At 36.8% G+C, this 16,769-nt stretch overlaps 1 protein-coding gene across 1 annotated transcript in view; it reads right to left on the reverse strand.

Moving 5' to 3' along the window:
- Positions 1-475: 475 nt before the first annotated feature.
- Positions 476-16,769, reverse strand: part of LOC132549660 (potassium voltage-gated channel subfamily H member 8-like) — a 109,609-nt gene continuing 93,315 nt past the window's right edge. The window contains exons 2-14 of the mRNA XM_060213613.1: positions 16,204-16,434; positions 15,187-15,342; positions 11,977-12,140; positions 11,473-11,704; positions 9,987-10,144; positions 9,412-9,616; positions 8,095-8,289; positions 7,710-7,909; positions 6,367-6,616; positions 5,087-5,304; positions 3,591-3,817; positions 3,164-3,303; positions 476-1,631 (exon numbers count right to left, since the gene is read on the reverse strand). Coding sequence (XP_060069596.1) covers positions 628-1,631; positions 3,164-3,303; positions 3,591-3,817; positions 5,087-5,304; positions 6,367-6,616; positions 7,710-7,909; positions 8,095-8,289; positions 9,412-9,616; positions 9,987-10,144; positions 11,473-11,704; positions 11,977-12,140; positions 15,187-15,342; positions 16,204-16,434 — 3,380 coding nt within the window. The 3' untranslated portion in view covers positions 476-627. The remainder of the gene's footprint in view (positions 1,632-3,163; positions 3,304-3,590; positions 3,818-5,086; positions 5,305-6,366; positions 6,617-7,709; positions 7,910-8,094; positions 8,290-9,411; positions 9,617-9,986; positions 10,145-11,472; positions 11,705-11,976; positions 12,141-15,186; positions 15,343-16,203; positions 16,435-16,769) is intronic.

Raw genomic sequence — 16,769 nt, forward strand, 5'->3', positions numbered from 1 at the left:
TAAAATCGAGAACGAACACTTGGCAATGTAAAATAGATTTGTATTTTTTTTCTTATCTCCATAGAGTGTATCAGTCATCAAAACGTTTTCAGAATGCAAACAAAATAGATTGATTTATTATAATGGTTGCGACAAACAGAGTATACACGAGTGCTGATTATCAACACGATAAATAAAGCTTTTATCATTTCAAAACTGATATAAAAAAATCACAGTCGCTGACAGCTTGGTTATCGATTTTCAGTTCGAAAGCTTTATACGTTGAAGGTCTTTCCTGAAAGTGTTCTGACGGTAATCAATGACATCAGATTTTATTTTGAATAGTTAAAGTAACAAACAAATTAAACGTTTTGGTAAATTACCTTAAATGTTTTTAATGAAATTATCATTGCGAAAAATGCGCATCGATATTTAATGATATTTTGATACCAATATTACCATGTTAAAATGCATGTGTATATTAGTAATTTGAGGCTCGAACCTTCACAGCAATACTGTATATTTCTCTACGGTAAAAAGCATGCTAACACATCGCCGATGCATTAATACTGTGAGCGAGAGTAATGACGTAGTTATCTCCCTTCACTGGAATTTTTCTTTATATGGTATAAGTTTGAGATGTTTTGCCTATAAGTCGGTTGTTTCTAGGACATTTTTAGCACTGGGAAGATGTTGACCTTGAAGCACTATACTCCTTGGTATTCTTCTGACAGTTCTTGGAGGTTTGCTACAATCTCCTGTGCTTATGGTGTGTACTGTCTGTGTGTCACCTGTAGGAGGTTTATACTCACTCTCAACCGAGTTCATTCGCTGTAACTTTTTTGTGTCTATATCACAAACAAATTCGAGAGAACTGAGAGATGGAGGATGGCCAAAAGAATTATTTGGAAGTTTCTTAACGGGACTTTGTAAGCGACCCTCGTGGGAATGCGGTGGACTAGAGGAATGACCCGGATGTGCCTGTGGCAGACGATAGGAATGACCCGGGTGTGAAGGAAGAACATGAGCTGAACCACCTATTAGTTTCGGTTGTTTCTCAAATTGACATTGTACATGAGGAGGAAGTGACTCTGGGGGAACATAGACACTTCCGTTGAGTTCTTTCTGTAATCTACGGTCTGGAGGACCGTCACTATGGCGACGTTCCAAAATTTGGTGTTCACTATTATTAAGGTAAATATTATCACAACTCTTGTTGGCTTTTGCACGCCAGTCATCACTATTATTGGAAGGAATGTTGTCTAAATGAATTTTGGGAAACAACGAAGTTCTAGTCTTTGTTCCTTGGGAGTTGGCCTTCTTACCGGAAGAGCAAGGCACGTCTAGTGTACACCCTCTCTGGTGACTGGGCATATCTATCACATTATCTTCAGACGTTGGAGATCCGAAGGAAAATTTGGGTTTTGTATAAGGTGTAAAAGGTGTATTTGGAGGAGATTCCGAATGAACACTTGGATTTGGAGTGAGAATTTCGATTAGAGATTTCAATCGTTCATCCATATGTGATAATTCACTTCCTATTGTATCCACCTTCCTTTCTATCTGGAAAATATTCGATTTCGTGCCTTCGAAATCCGTCTGTAGGTTTTGCAATGAAGTTGATAGTGTTTCTAAACCGGTACCCTTTTCAGCTGAAAACGAAAAGAAGAAAACAACAATAATTGGTAGTAATATATGTATTCTTACAGTAAGAAATAAAATTACGTCATCTATCCATTTCCCGCTTATTCTGTACTATATAATGCAGTGTCTACTGTCAAATATGGCACACTCATTGCAAAGAACTGGATTCTGATGCTTTACAAAACTCAATCCCAATCTTATAAGAGTCTTTGACTAAAATTCATACCCAATGTCATTTGAGGGCGAGAGTTAGTCATAAAATGCATTTTATGATGTGTCATATTTTATTCGAACTTATTCGATACATAAAGATATCAGTTCGTAAACAAAAACATTCAACGTAATATAACTTCAAATTTAATTTATCCAGTCTAATATTCAAATATCATTTGAAAACATGTTATTTAAAAAATAAAGATGTTCTTGACGTTCTTCAAAAGTTATCAGATATACGAAATTAAAAAGGAAAAAAAAATCGTGGGGTTAATACATATGATGATGACATAGAAGCGACAGATACCAGACATGATGATGTAACACAGTGTTAACGAGCAAGGCTATTCATAAACAAATAGGACTAAGACCGAAACATAAAACTGGGAAATGTATATCTTAAATGTTGAAATCTCAGCTTAAACGTATTTGTCTCTTCAACTTAAATTGGAACTGACATTAAATAGAGAATTAAGTCTGAATTACATATTGTAATCCTAAGATCTTGTTTGGAATATGGGAGAGAAGTCTTAGATGGTTGTAGCTATGTAGATTCGGACAAATTGGAAAATAAAGTAGTCAGAATAGTTATAGGTCTAACCTCATTTACACTTGAATTGTTATATAATGAAACAGAACATTAGAAACTCATGAAAAATCAAAAACAGAAAAAAAAACATATTTAATATTCTAGAAAATGAACTATATTTAGCTCTGTCTTACTTAAGTAACATTTTGTCTGATATTATAAACGTATCTGGTGTCTAGAATTCAAATATAATACAGATTATTTATCACCAAGGTGTCACCTAGTACTGCATGACGAATCTTTTCTCCTTGATAAACTGATGATGTCGGATATCTTATTTTCTTTCTTAAGATCTTCAGAAACCGAATCTAAATTTCACAGTTATATAAAGAGGAAACACACCTGAAACAGACTAAAAGTTTGAGACAGAAGATTATATATCGACTCTACAACAGTATACAAATGCTTGGTTAGTTTGTTATTGGCTTTACGTCCTATCAACAGCCAGTGTCGTTAAAGGACGTGCCAGGTTTGGATGTTGGAGAAAAGCTTGGATTTCAGGAGAAAAATCACCGACCTCGGCACCTGTCAGCTACACCAGGTAGGTCTAAAACTAGTGGAGGTCTAGTGATAAATAGGTCAGACATCTTTTTTGAAATCATAAGTTAATGTCCAAGTAATAGGGCCTCGCAGGGTTGGGGTTAAAGTCAGACGTCTTGACTACTCGACCACCGCGGTCCCTACAGAATAATTCGGACAGTGGTTCCACCTATTTTTACGAAAAGAACACAGGATTACCCGCGTTGGCGAGGTTACGTTGCTTCCTGAGCGAAGATCGACGGAATGGTGTGCTGTAATTCCGCTTTGTTGCGGGACTGGAACTCGTGACGTGGCCTCTCTTGATTGATGGGGGACTCGTCAGATCTCTGTGTACCACACTAAAGAAAACATAAGGAATACTTATCATTCATTATATATCAATATAACTATTCATATTAACATTGACTCTTGTTCATAAGTACTTAGATACCAGAGTAAATCAACGAGTTGTCTCCCCTTCACTGTCCTTGCTTTTATAATAACAACACAAATCATCAGTAGCTCCAGGAATTAAACTATAACTGAGATGATTTCGCTGATCATACAGACAAGATAAATGACATAACACATCTGTATAAACTAAACTGATAAATCACATATACCGCGGAGTAAGTATTCTGTATACCTGCTGAGCTTATCTATGTCTCCATTTGGTATAGTGAACGTAAAGGATTTGTCGGCTAATAGTGGAGAGGAGGGACTGGACTCGCGGCCACCATCTCTCTGCGAGTTAGGACTGCTGGAGTTATCTGCCCGATGGAACACGTGATCACTATCTGTCTCCTCATCATCTTCTGATATCGAAGGTAAAGTCATTACCCTAGTAATGGGTAACTTCTCTTCATATTCACCCTGTAAATACAAACATATTCACCCTGTAAATATAAACATATTCAATCATATTCACCCTGTAAATATAAACATATTCACCCTGTAAGTATAAACATATTCACCCTGTATGTACAAACATATTCCCCTGTAAATACAAACATATTCACCCTGTAAATATAAACATATTCCCCCTCTAAGTATAAACATATTTATCCTGTAAATATAAACATATTCACCCTGTAAGTATAGACATATTCACCCTGTAAATACAAACATATTCACCCTGTAAATATAAACATATTCCCCCTGTATGTACAAACATATTCCCCTGTAAATACAAACATATTCACCCTGTAAATATAAACATATTCCCCCTGTAAGTATAAACATATTCATCCTGTAAGTATAAACATATTCACCCAGTAAATACAAACATATTCACCATGTAAATATAAACATATTCACCCAGTAAATACAAACATATTCACCCTGTAAACCTGAAATGATTAAGTATAAGTAATCATTGAATAGAATACTGATTGTGTTTCTGTTTTGACTACCAATACAATCAATGACAAGACTTGTAATTTAAACTCATGATGAGAATATTCCAGGGTGATAAACAATGAATGACACTTTTGTAAACATACAATTATTATGTCATTTGACAGTTGACGTCACGCGGTGACCTTCGGTGGCAATGTTTCTAAAGCTGGCAGAATTGCGATTTAGATGCATGACTGGCGCTGACGTCAAACTCATGTGTGTCGCTTTACCGATTTATTTGTTTATTATTTTTAATTTTTTTTTCGGTTTAAACATAGAATAAAACGAACTGTTAATTGTTATTTATGACGTAACCAATCATACAATGTACCTTTATCATTTCAGAAAAATTGATTAATTGTCAATCACAGTTATGTTCAAAAGTAAATTACATTTTAAAATAAAACACAAACAATGATGTCTTCACGATGTAATATAATAACCAAATCACAAAAATTAAAGTACACACGTTGAGAACAGGTCGCTGAAAAAGTGTAATTAAAGGACGTTACTAAACTAGAAGTCTGAGTAACTGGTGACGTTGATACCACGTCATTTTAACATGATCAGTTATCTAACTTACATATACATCTGATAATGCCGGTAATGACGTCATACAATCTATCAGTGACGTCATAAAGTATAACAGTGACGTCACTAAGTAATTTGATAATATCAGAAATGACTAGTTTTGGAAATGATCGGTTCCCAACAAGTTGTTATAAGATATTTATATCCACTTACGTCGGATTCGTCAGTTCCTTCCTTCAAATTGTAGGTGAGATCGTGGCGGATATCCTGAGAAAACTTTTCAGCAAAGTCTGGATATAGATTAAGGACCTCAGCTAAACCTTTAACATTGATTCCCTGAAGTTCACAATACGTCAACGATCTGACGTCACAGCACGATATCCCAATCGGGTCCTCCAGGTTAATATCTGTCCCGAATAAATCGCCCTTTCCTATAAAAACAATGTAATTAATGATTTAATCCTACGTACGGTTAGGATATCAATGAATATATAGGTTGTGTTTTATTGTGAAACACATATAACAGGAAGAATAATGATGACGGACATTGTTCATTGTAAATGTCTAAGCTGATATGCCCCTTTATCAAGCTTACTAACCATTGAACAGGTAAACACTGAAAATACCTACATGGCAACATGATTTTTGATCAAACTCAAAGTTTAAGGTAATTGGGGCAAAATAGGAACAAAATAATGATGAACATTTGAGAATAATAATAAAAAGTACAAAGTCGAAGAGAATTGGGTACCACATAATTAAATGTATGATGAATATCGGAGAATCATTGGAAAAGTACAAGGAGAATAAGACCAGATGTTATGGAGGAGTAAGCGTCTTTTGTTTCATCAATGAACCCCGCCGTATAAATTTTAGTCATACCAAGTAGTAATGTCACGTTCTCAAATAAGAACAGTGTAAACAACAACGGAACCAACATGCAAACTTAAGGTTATATAACAATGTATAGAAAATCAGACATCTTGTACGTGAAACTGTTTGATGTTGGTAATATGACTTCCTTAGACCCACAGCAGCCGAAGTTTATGGACCTATAAAGATGGTACATTGTAGAGATAGATAAAATTAGAATAGTGTAAAATTTTGACGAGAACAAGATCAGAAGTTACGCGTTATCTACTTAATTGACAACACCTAATCGATATAAGCAATATCACATTCTAAAAAGACAGACGTTGTAAAACAGCCCATATCAGACGTGAGCACGGAATATATACACTTACCAGAAGGAAATACGATATTATCACGTTACAAAACTACTCTAAGCTTCATCAAATTGCATCTCTCGAAATCTTTAGCTGCATGTTTTACAATCATAGGATTCATTTTGTCATATATTCAATTTGGCCTGGACAAATCGAATTTAAACTGAAAATTGATAAATGAGACTGGAAACAGCATTTTTTATTGATCGCAACATGTAAATGAGAAGAAATTGAAATATAACAAAATTGTTATCACTGTCTCCGTACCGAGTATCGCCACAACCATTTCTGTCTTGAGGACCTCCATGGAACCGCTACACAGCAAATACACGTAATTGATAGTGTCTCCTTTGTGAATGATAAACTCCCCGGGGGCGGAGAATGCTCTACGGGTATGCAGGGAGATGGCCTTTAGACAACCCTGTGTCGCGTTCTCAAATATGGCAAGAGACAGTAGGTCTTTATGTAGATGTAATGAAATTTCGCCTCTCATTTCGTCTGGGAAATCTTTCAGGATCTGCAAAAAACCAAATAAGCTTTTTTAGGATTCATTTGTGTGGGTGTGTGTGGGTGTGGTGGTGGTGGTGGTGGTGGTGGTGGTGTGTGTGTGTGTGTGGGTGGGTGGTGGTGATGTATGTGTGTGTGTTTGTGTGTGTGTGTGTGTGTGTGTGTGTTTGTGTGTGAATTGTAGCATTTGCATTTTTCTTTTTTTCTTCGTTTTTATTTATTTGTTTTTTGGGGTTCTTTTTTGTTTGTTTTTTGTTTTTGTTTTTTTTCTTTTGTTTTTGTTTTTTTTTTTACTTATTAATCATGTTTTATAACAGCTTGGAACATGTTTTATAGTGTATACATCTATATCATCGATCTTCTGATTCTGTTTAAGAAAGGATTCCAATGTTTCTATCACCAAAATAGTAAAAACATTACAAACTATTCTAAAGATATTATATACCGAATCTATAGACGTCACTTAAAATACCTATAACTTTATGATCTTATACCGTATCATTGACTCAAGCTTATAACATCTCGGACTGTTAGATAATGGAAATACAGCATGGCTACTTACACAAATGCCGAGGAATATCATTATGACAAAGGCTTCGAAATGCCAATGAAGAATTTCCAGTATATATTCAGAACAGTGTTGGATAAAAACCGTGTCCCGCACTACTGATAAACCTCACGAGGAATAAACTAGAGCACATGAAATCGGTCGATCGTCGATGGAATGGGACTTGAAAAATGACTCTGTTCTGGTAGTGATACCAGTGTTCTACGCTGCTCTACCGATGTAAGTGATGATGTGTAACAAATACAACGTTGCTGACACCTAAGCATTTTTATGTTATAACGGGCGCCACCGCAAAATGGACAACCGTAGCGGTGTGGGAGAACATGTACATATCAGTGTTAGTACCGTCGTCAGAAATCGACAAATTTTGCCCTGGTATAGCCACGGTATAGCCCCGATGTGTCAGCGATCTACGAGAGAACATTAACACGGATATACACCTATCAATTTGAGACATGACGTCATCTTAATTAACTCTGAAACATAGTATACAATATTCAACTATTATATAAGTAGGTATATCAATTCCAGTTACCTCCCCTGCCTCCATGCCATTATTCATGGACCACATGGTCTGGAAATATTCCTGCATACGATGTTTAAGAGGTTTCGGGATGTGATGGGTGCGGAAAAAATCCTTCAGGTCTTTCGTTCTGGAATGGTAGGTGGCTCGACGGGCGTACATCCTCTGTATGATAGCTGTGACGTTACCGAATACGACGGCGTGGAGCATAGCTAGGGGCAAATAACATGTATTATCACACAAATAAAATTTCTCAAATTGGCATTTTACACGTATAGTAGCAGTTTTAAAGACAAAAACGTCTTTGCAATAGTTGGTGTTCAGCATGAACAGTACTAGAAGGAGGAATGAAGAACTATTGAACAAAAATATCAAAGACATTTCGAAATCAACTTACCACCAACAAGCATGGCACACACAGAAAAGATTTTCTCGGCGTTGGTATTAGCGGAGACGTTCCCAAATCCTACACTTGTCAAACTACTGCAGGTGAAATAAAGAGCAGATATATACGCCGTCATTAACCCGGGTCTGTTGGTCTTGTTTGCGTTGATTGGGTTGTCAAGACGTTCACTCAGCTCAAACAGCCAGCCTAAGCATTAGGACAAGAACAAGTACAAGTATGTTAATTAAAGAAATAAATAATCATATATAGATATTTTAACAATTGTGAAACAAGATATATTGTCTTATATTAATCACTCTTGATAGCGTGAATGATAGTGCCCAAAGGGGCAAACAGTGAAAGGAAAACCAGAATTCCTTAGACCAAAAGTGATCGGACAGGTGTCCGAAATTCCTGACTCCATCGGCTGTCAAACCTCAGAGTAATAAGAAGGAATTGAACACTTGGAAAATGTTGCCACCATACCTTCTTCAAGTCCGATCGGAACATCGGCGAGTGCGTCACATTTACCTCTGTATATGAACCATTTCCCAATTTGTAATATTAACATAAATGTTTACATCATTTTCCATCTTATGTTATTTTCCAACCATCACATTGACATTTGATTACAACAGGAGATTTACCATTCCTTACAAACTTCAACCATCAGAAGATGCATGGTCACGTGCTTTGGCCATACCTAACCGTCCCGACTGATTTGAAAATTGTGACAACTGATAAGACAGTTCTAGTGTGTTCAGTCAATAGTCCAAATAGGAACATATATAATGTTTTATTCTTCCCTTTCATTATAATTGATATTATGAGATATAACAATAGTCTGATACACTAAGACCTGATAGATTTCATCATACGTAGGCCTAATTGAACTGTTCACTATAAGAATAACTCATATCTAATCAACATACATATTGTAGGCTTATCCATACGTCTCTCTAGAGTCATAACTTGGGATGGTGCTGAACTGCTATGATAAACAGAATGTCAGTCATGTATCGTACTTATATGTTTTACACCTTTCTGGCTTTAATGATGATACTGTTTATGTGATAAACATGTTTATACAAAATTGTTGATATTATTGTTACCATGCCTACCCTGTTATTCGTCAATTGATAAAATTATATAACTGGATATATGTCTTTCTTTGTTGTTCTTGGTACAGATAATATACCCAGAAACATATGTCATGTTGTGATTACCGGGAAGGAGATTATAACGTAAAGACGGTATAATTTAGAACACGTTATGTCCGGAATTAGCTTGTTGTAATATCTGCGAATTTCCCGCAAACGACTGACTTACCTGTCGTCCATTGTGGGGAACTGTGTAGAAGTTCCTGGAAACCGATGGCGTACCAGATACAAGCCAGCCAATGAGCGGTGAGAGCGAATAGAAGCATAAGTAAAGCGATAACGATAGCGCTGTACTGAGAATAACGATCAATTTTCTGGAGTAAACGGGCAAGTCGGAGCAAACGGGCGACCTTGAGCAAATGTACTGGAGTATTCTGTAAATAAAGATGTTATTTAGAATAGCAGTCAAAAAGTAGCTAAAATATTGATATTAACATCAGAAAATATTGGAGGCTAAACCGGTAATATAGACACAAGACTTTGGGTATAGCAGATACTGGGAAATCGCACATCGCCACGGACTTATAGTTATCTTCAACAGATTCATTGAACATCATTTTTATTCATATTGTTCTATTTTTTTTCATAAATACTTTGTTGGTAGTTTTCTACAAGTAATGTACCATAAATTAAAGAAAATATTTCTGTCTTGATCAATAGTCTCTGTAGGAACGTTAACATTAAAAACGACGATCGTAACAAGTATGAATAGCTATCCAAGCCTAAGAGTCAAAATTTACTTACGGTACTAATATCAATTGTATATAAAAAATCGAATGGAATAGCAGCCAGGAGATCAAGCACGAACCAGCCCCGGATGTAGTTAAGCGCCACCATGCGGCCGTCATATACAATCTGACCGCTCTTGCTAACGAAGGAGGTCCGGAAGTTTAACCCAATATCTGTTGAAAAAAATTTTAAAAGATAAAAAAAAATCTCAAAACATTTGGAAGAGAAATGCGTTCTATTTCGTTTGATAAATACGAGAACAATTTCCGTAATAGCGTATGTTATTTGACACTGACAAAAAGGTACAATATTATATGTGTACTTATTTCATCCGGTGTTTCACTTGTGGAAACACAATTTTCCTACCCTGAACAGGTGTATTACCTGTGTGAGATTTCCTTGTCTCTCATTCTAGGGTTAAGACGTTGGAGTGGCGTGTGTGATTGGTTTACCTCTAATATATATGACGTCACGCTACATAAAACTATGGAAGCCCACGGGGAAAGGTGATCAAGTTACAAAAAGCTTCATCTGTATATTTCCATTAGGAGCCTCGGGACCTGTATGCATGGTGGCATATAGCTGATGTATCATATTTTCGTTTATGTTTGTTTCCCGCGAAAAGACGACGGGAGATAACACGAAATAACAAAAAGACGAAAACCCGCCAAAGCGAAGTAACGAAAAGACCTCAACCGAGGTAAAAACCAAACCGTCTCAATGTAAAGTGAAAATGGCATCATTTTTACCTCAGTTTAGCGTCCTTTCGTCTTTTCTCATTGGTGCTTTGGCCTGATTTTTTTCATACATAATTCAGTGTTACTGAAGACACTAGATTGAGTTATTTGTATGTGGCACGATTCATAATATGTACTTTACTTTTTGTTTAGATACCCACTTATCACGGTTTTTTTGTTGTTAGAAGTGTAGAATTGTCACGTAACGAATCGTTTCAAAATTACCAAACAGAAAGCTGAAAGGAAAACAATCTTCTAAACATAGATATAGAAACACTATATTCCGTACACCGTGTTCTTATTTGGGAATGTGAATCGCTTCCTTGGATTGACGGAGATTTACATGGTGGGTGTCGTCAATGAATCAAAAGACGTTCATATTTGTTGAACATCTGGTCTTTTTCTTCCTGTATTTTTGTCAGGAATCTCCGTATGAATCTTTCTGTTGTTCATATTTTGCCTGAATTTATTCATTTATTGAATTTGAGCCAGAATAATGATTAGGTTCATATGTTGGTCTTTTCTTGCTGTTTTCGAAAAGGATAAGAAATAGTTCCATGGCAACCGGAATATAACAACACGTAAACACTGCATTGATAATAAAACATGGACAGAAACAGAACAAAAGAAATATTCTAAGTGGAGAAAGTACAAGAAAAATAAGACCAGATATCCCAGAGAGGTAAGCGTCTTTCCCTTCATCGATGACATCTTGGTGTAAATAGTTTTAAATCCACGGAAAGATACTGAGACGTTTGACTTACCAATCATAAAGAGAACTTCCACGGTAACGTCGGACGGTATGGAGCTTCTGTAGTTGTCCTCGCGGGTAAAAGCAGCGTTATATGGCACCATGATAGCGGTGTAGAATGTACACAACAGGATCAGCCAATCCCAGCCGATCTTAAATATCCCATAATGCGAAATCACATAACGGGATTTCTTCACTTCCTGAACTTTGTATTCTGGCATTTTACCGGAAATGGATTCTGTGAGCTGTGAAACATAAAAGTGGTTATTTTACTAACAGAAACATAGCGTTTACAATGGATTCACTGTCACCACTGACAGATCTTACTGATTTCAAAAAGATTCTAGCATTAACAGATTTCGTGAATTTTGGCCAAGCAATAACAGCAGATTATTTAATAGAAATTTCTTCGTTGGTGTAATATAACAATACTTTTTTTGAGAATGTGTTGCCCATTGAGGAAAAGGAAAAAATCGCTGATACACAAGTACCGTGAGAATTTCAGTAATCCACGTACCTTATTGAGTTTTTGAAGTTTACTTTTGGCTTTGTTTTGTTTCTCAAATTGTCCTGACAGATGATAAAGAACTGCTCTGCTTCTTCTCCGCTGATAGTTGCAGTTGGACGGCATGTCTGCCCGACATCGCACATTTGGCGGACGAAAATTTTCGTCGAGGTCATCTGTTGGCAAAAGTAAAGGAATTTAAACCGGAAGTTCAAATATCAACAATCACTATATCCTTGTACGTTTTGTTCAATATTCTGAAAATGCTAAGTTAATCTTATTTCGCACAGTAAGACGTCATCATTTTGTAAGGATATTCGGAACACTCTGTCTATCACCACTGCTAGTTCCTCACCTGATATGTCTTAAATTTAAACTTGTATTTTTCATACAACTACTGCCTCGTGTACTAGAGAATACCATTGGTATAGGTCTATAGTGAGGCGACCCGCAACAATGGATTTTACTTCAAATAGCTCCTTGCATTATGTACTGAATTCCTGTACAGATCGAATCTTCTCTCTCAATCTGATTATTTTTTCTTTAAGTTGAAACATTGAATGTGTGTCATGGATAAAATTTCAAGTGATTGTATGAACGTACGGTTTAAGAAGTCCACATTTATATTCAGTATAATTATTGTTTATGATAAAAGAAATATACTGAACGTGTGAATTGCTTCAATTATTCAATAACAGCTCGGGAAGGCTGAAGAAATTAAATCTACATAAACATATGATAAATGGTTAAAAATAGTAACAGGTACATTATTGGTTGTCTTCTTTTTTATTTCAACTTCAGTTTAAATGGGCAATCTTCATTTTCTTAATGTTTGATTTAAACATATTTTGTTATCAGTAGCAGGTAAATGGAAAAATGACAAGTTCTAGGAATTCTTCTCCATAAATAAAATTACAAATAATTAATATACTGCACGTGACACATATTTATACTATAAACATGAAGATAAGTAATTCGTAGACGTACAATTGTAAGTTTAAATGATTTGTCAAAAAAGGAGGAAAAGATGCTATCATAGGATAGAAAGAAAAGAAAAGAAAAAGATATAGTATTGATTTTATATCAATTCTATATCACATCAGTGCCGACTACAAACAATGCATAATTAGGTAGTCTTAATATTTCTTGAAAATAAAACTACACGCAAATCAATATACCCATTGATTAGTTTAATTCATTCGTCTGCTTTTTAAATCTAAAGTAAAAAAGATCTTCGCCTTTAAATTATCGACTTTTCATCTAATCATTTACGGCTTAAAGAAAAGAACACTATCAAAAGCTTAGTCCTTCACGTCAGTCAGTTTCCGGGTCTAAGTAGGACACGATATCGCACAGTTTGTGAAAGGTCAAGGTATTGTTTTAAGGAAACTTGCACCAGCTTCCAATAACTGATATCGCTGTTTTATTTCAAAACATTTCGGGATATCAATATTAATTAATTTTAAAGTTCTCTGATTAGAAAAAAATGAGTGGTTGTTTTTAAAGTTTGCCATAAAATCAGCTATGTGGATTTTGATTAAGGTTACCTTGATATGCTGACAATGCTCCAAACATTTCAACTCGACAACAATTTGACATGCCATTTCTATATAAGTCTACAGACATGCTTTAAATTTCTGACATAACCTTATACCACAGGGACTTGGCAGCGAATTTCAACTCCACAGTCCCTACATTGTATAGCAGAATATGTACCGCGGTGTTGAACAATTGTGTTGAATCCCTGTGTTATATAAAACAGATCTTACGTGACACTATTTATCATGATAGCACTGTCTTTTACTGCTACAACAGAATCAAGTATTTCTATATCATAAAAATCGAAAATTGAAATGTCAAGAGTTGTAGGAGAAGGACGAGGGCATGACTGTAGGAGAAGGATGAGGGCATGACTGTAGGAGAAGGATGATGACATGACTAAAGAAGAAGGATGAGGGCATGACTGTAGGAGAAGGATGAGTGCATGACTGTAGGAGAAGGATGAGGGCATGACTGTAGGAGAAGGATGAGGGCATGACTGTAGGAGAAGGATGAGTGCATGACTGTAGGAGAAGGATGAGGGCATGACTGTAGGAGAAAGAGGAGCGCCTGACTGTAGGAGGAGGCCATGACCATAGAAAGAGGAGAAGCGTATGATATATGATGAGTAGTGCATTACTGCTGTACTACAGAAGAAGAACGAGGACGATGTACACCACTTTTGTCTAACATCTAAAGTTGATAGAAACTGTAGGAGAAGGATGAGGGCATGACTGTAGGAGAAGGATGATGACATGACTAAAGAAGAAGGATGAGGGCATGACTGTAGGAGAATGATGAGGGCATGACTGTAGAAGAAGGATGAGTGCATGACTGTAGGAGAAGGATGAGGACATGACTGTAGGAGAAGGATGAGGACATGACTGTAGGAGAAGGATGAGTGCATGACTGTAGGAGAAGGATGAGGGCATGACTGTAGGAGAAGGATGAGTGCATGACTGTAGGAGAAGGATGAGTGCATGACTGTAGGAGAAGGATGAGGGCATGACTGTAGGAGAAAGAGGAGCGCCTGACTGTAGGAGGAGGCCATGACCATAGAAAGAGGAGAAGCGTATGATATATGATGAGTAGTGCATTACTGCTGTACTAGGACGATGTACACCACTTTTGTCTAACATCTAAAGTTGATAGAAACTGTAGGAGAAGGATGAGGGCATGACTGTAGGAGAAGGATGATGACATGACTAAAGAAGAAGGATGAGGGCATGACTGTAGGAGAATGATGAGGGCATGACTGTAGAAGAAGGATGAGTGCATGACTGTAGGAGAAGGATGAGGACATGACTGTAGGAGAAGGATGAGGACATGACTGTAGGAGAAGGATGAGTGCATGACTGTAGGAGAAGGATGAGGGCATGACTGTAGGAGAAGGATGAGTGCATGACTGTAGGAGAAGGATGTGCATGACTGTAGGAGAAGGATGAGGGCATGACTGTAGGAGAAAGAGGAGCGCCTGACTGTAGGAGGAGGCCATGACCATAGAAAGAGGAGAAGCGTATGATATATGATGAGTAGTGCATTACTGCTGTACTACAGAAGAAGAACGAGGACGATGTACACCACTTTTGTCTAACATCTAAAGTTGATAGAAACTATACACATGGTGAAGTATGTTTGTTGCCATCGTATTTCATCGTGTGTACATTTAACGCGTCAACCTACCGTCGCTGTCCTCTTCATCACTACTCTCCTTTTCCGGTACATCGGTAGACGAAGATCGATCTCGGCTGATGTCTTTATAGGATACCAAGAATAACACTATCTGACTCTTTTCATTCTTGATAGGTATGATGTCCAACAAACACCAAAATGTCATCCCTGAATCGATATAAAAAGTATATTATACAATTAAGTGTGGCAGCCATGATCGCGTGACCTCAACACACATGCTATGAACATTTTACATACACTACGCATATAGGATGTTTTCTCCAACACTTAAGATTGTGGTGTCGGGCGGGGGTACAATTGGGATAACAATCATCTGATTTCTGAATAATTGAAACCTCTTGTAAAGTGTAAAAACGGTGTCTTAATCATAGAGGTACATGTACTGTGACAAAGCGAATCGTCTGTGTGAAACGATTAGTCGTCCGTGTAACATAATGAATCGTCCGTGTGACAAAGTGAATCGTCCGTGTGACGTAATGAATCGTCCGTGTGACAAAGTGAATCGTCCGTGTGACAAAATGAATCGTCCGTGTGACGTAATGAATCGTCCGTGAGACAAAGTGAATCGTCCGTGTGACAAAGTGAATCGTCCGTGTAACATAATGAATCGTCCGTATGACAAAGTGAATCGTCCGTGTGACAAAGTGAATCGTCCGTGTGACAAAGTGAATCGTCCGTGTGACAAAATGAATCGTCCGTGTGACGTAATGAATCGTCCGTGTGACAAAGTGAATCGTCCGTGTGACGTAATGAATCGTCCGTGTGACAAAGTGAATCGTCCGTGTGACAAAATGAATCGTCCGTGTGACGTAATGAATCGTCCGTGAGACAAAGTGAATCGTCCGTGTGACAAAGTGAATCGTCCGTGTAACATAATGAATCGTCCGTATGACAAAGTGAATCGTCCGTGTGACAAAGTAAATGGTCCATTTCTGATTTTATGATGCAAAACAGTAAAACCGACACCTTTAGCTGAAATTATGAGTTTGCTATTTTTTCAATGCTTACCTCCTTTGCGATAAAGTAAGATTTCTGTTTTAATTTCTTCGATGTTTTCCAGTGCCTTGTCGATCTTTTCCTTTTCAGTTTCATTCGTCTTCGGTCCCCGGAGAAATTTACAGGAACAGCTTTTCCCCATCACGTGCGCTCTGGAGTATCCAGTCAGTTCGCAGAAACCGTCGGAACAGTAAACAATTGGACAGCCTGTTGCCTGGGCGTTACCGAGCACGAAGTTACTGTCTGTAATACAGATTATCATACAGTTAATATACATTTTAACATTTAACTTATTGAACTTATTTGGAAAGAGACTGTGACAATTTCTTTATTCTATTTTTTTTTCTTTTTTTTTTATCCTTTGGAAAATACTTAGATGTATAGCTTCGGTTTCAGGATCAGGTAAAACAAATAACGATTTATGTACATGCAACGCGAGTTATCTCCCTTTAGCCTTAAATAGTAAATTGCATGTGTCCATTACGATAAAGACAAAAACCAATGTAAAATACTGTAGATGAAAACAATAAGATAAAACATCTACGATGGAATATGATTATTAACGAATATAAACATGT

Source organism: Ylistrum balloti, unplaced genomic scaffold (genome assembly GCF_031769215.1).
Source record: "Ylistrum balloti isolate Yb309-2 unplaced genomic scaffold, AGI_CSIRO_Ybal_v1 Utg370074, whole genome shotgun sequence".
Classification (NCBI taxonomy): Eukaryota; Metazoa; Mollusca; class Bivalvia; order Pectinida; family Pectinidae; genus Ylistrum; species Ylistrum balloti.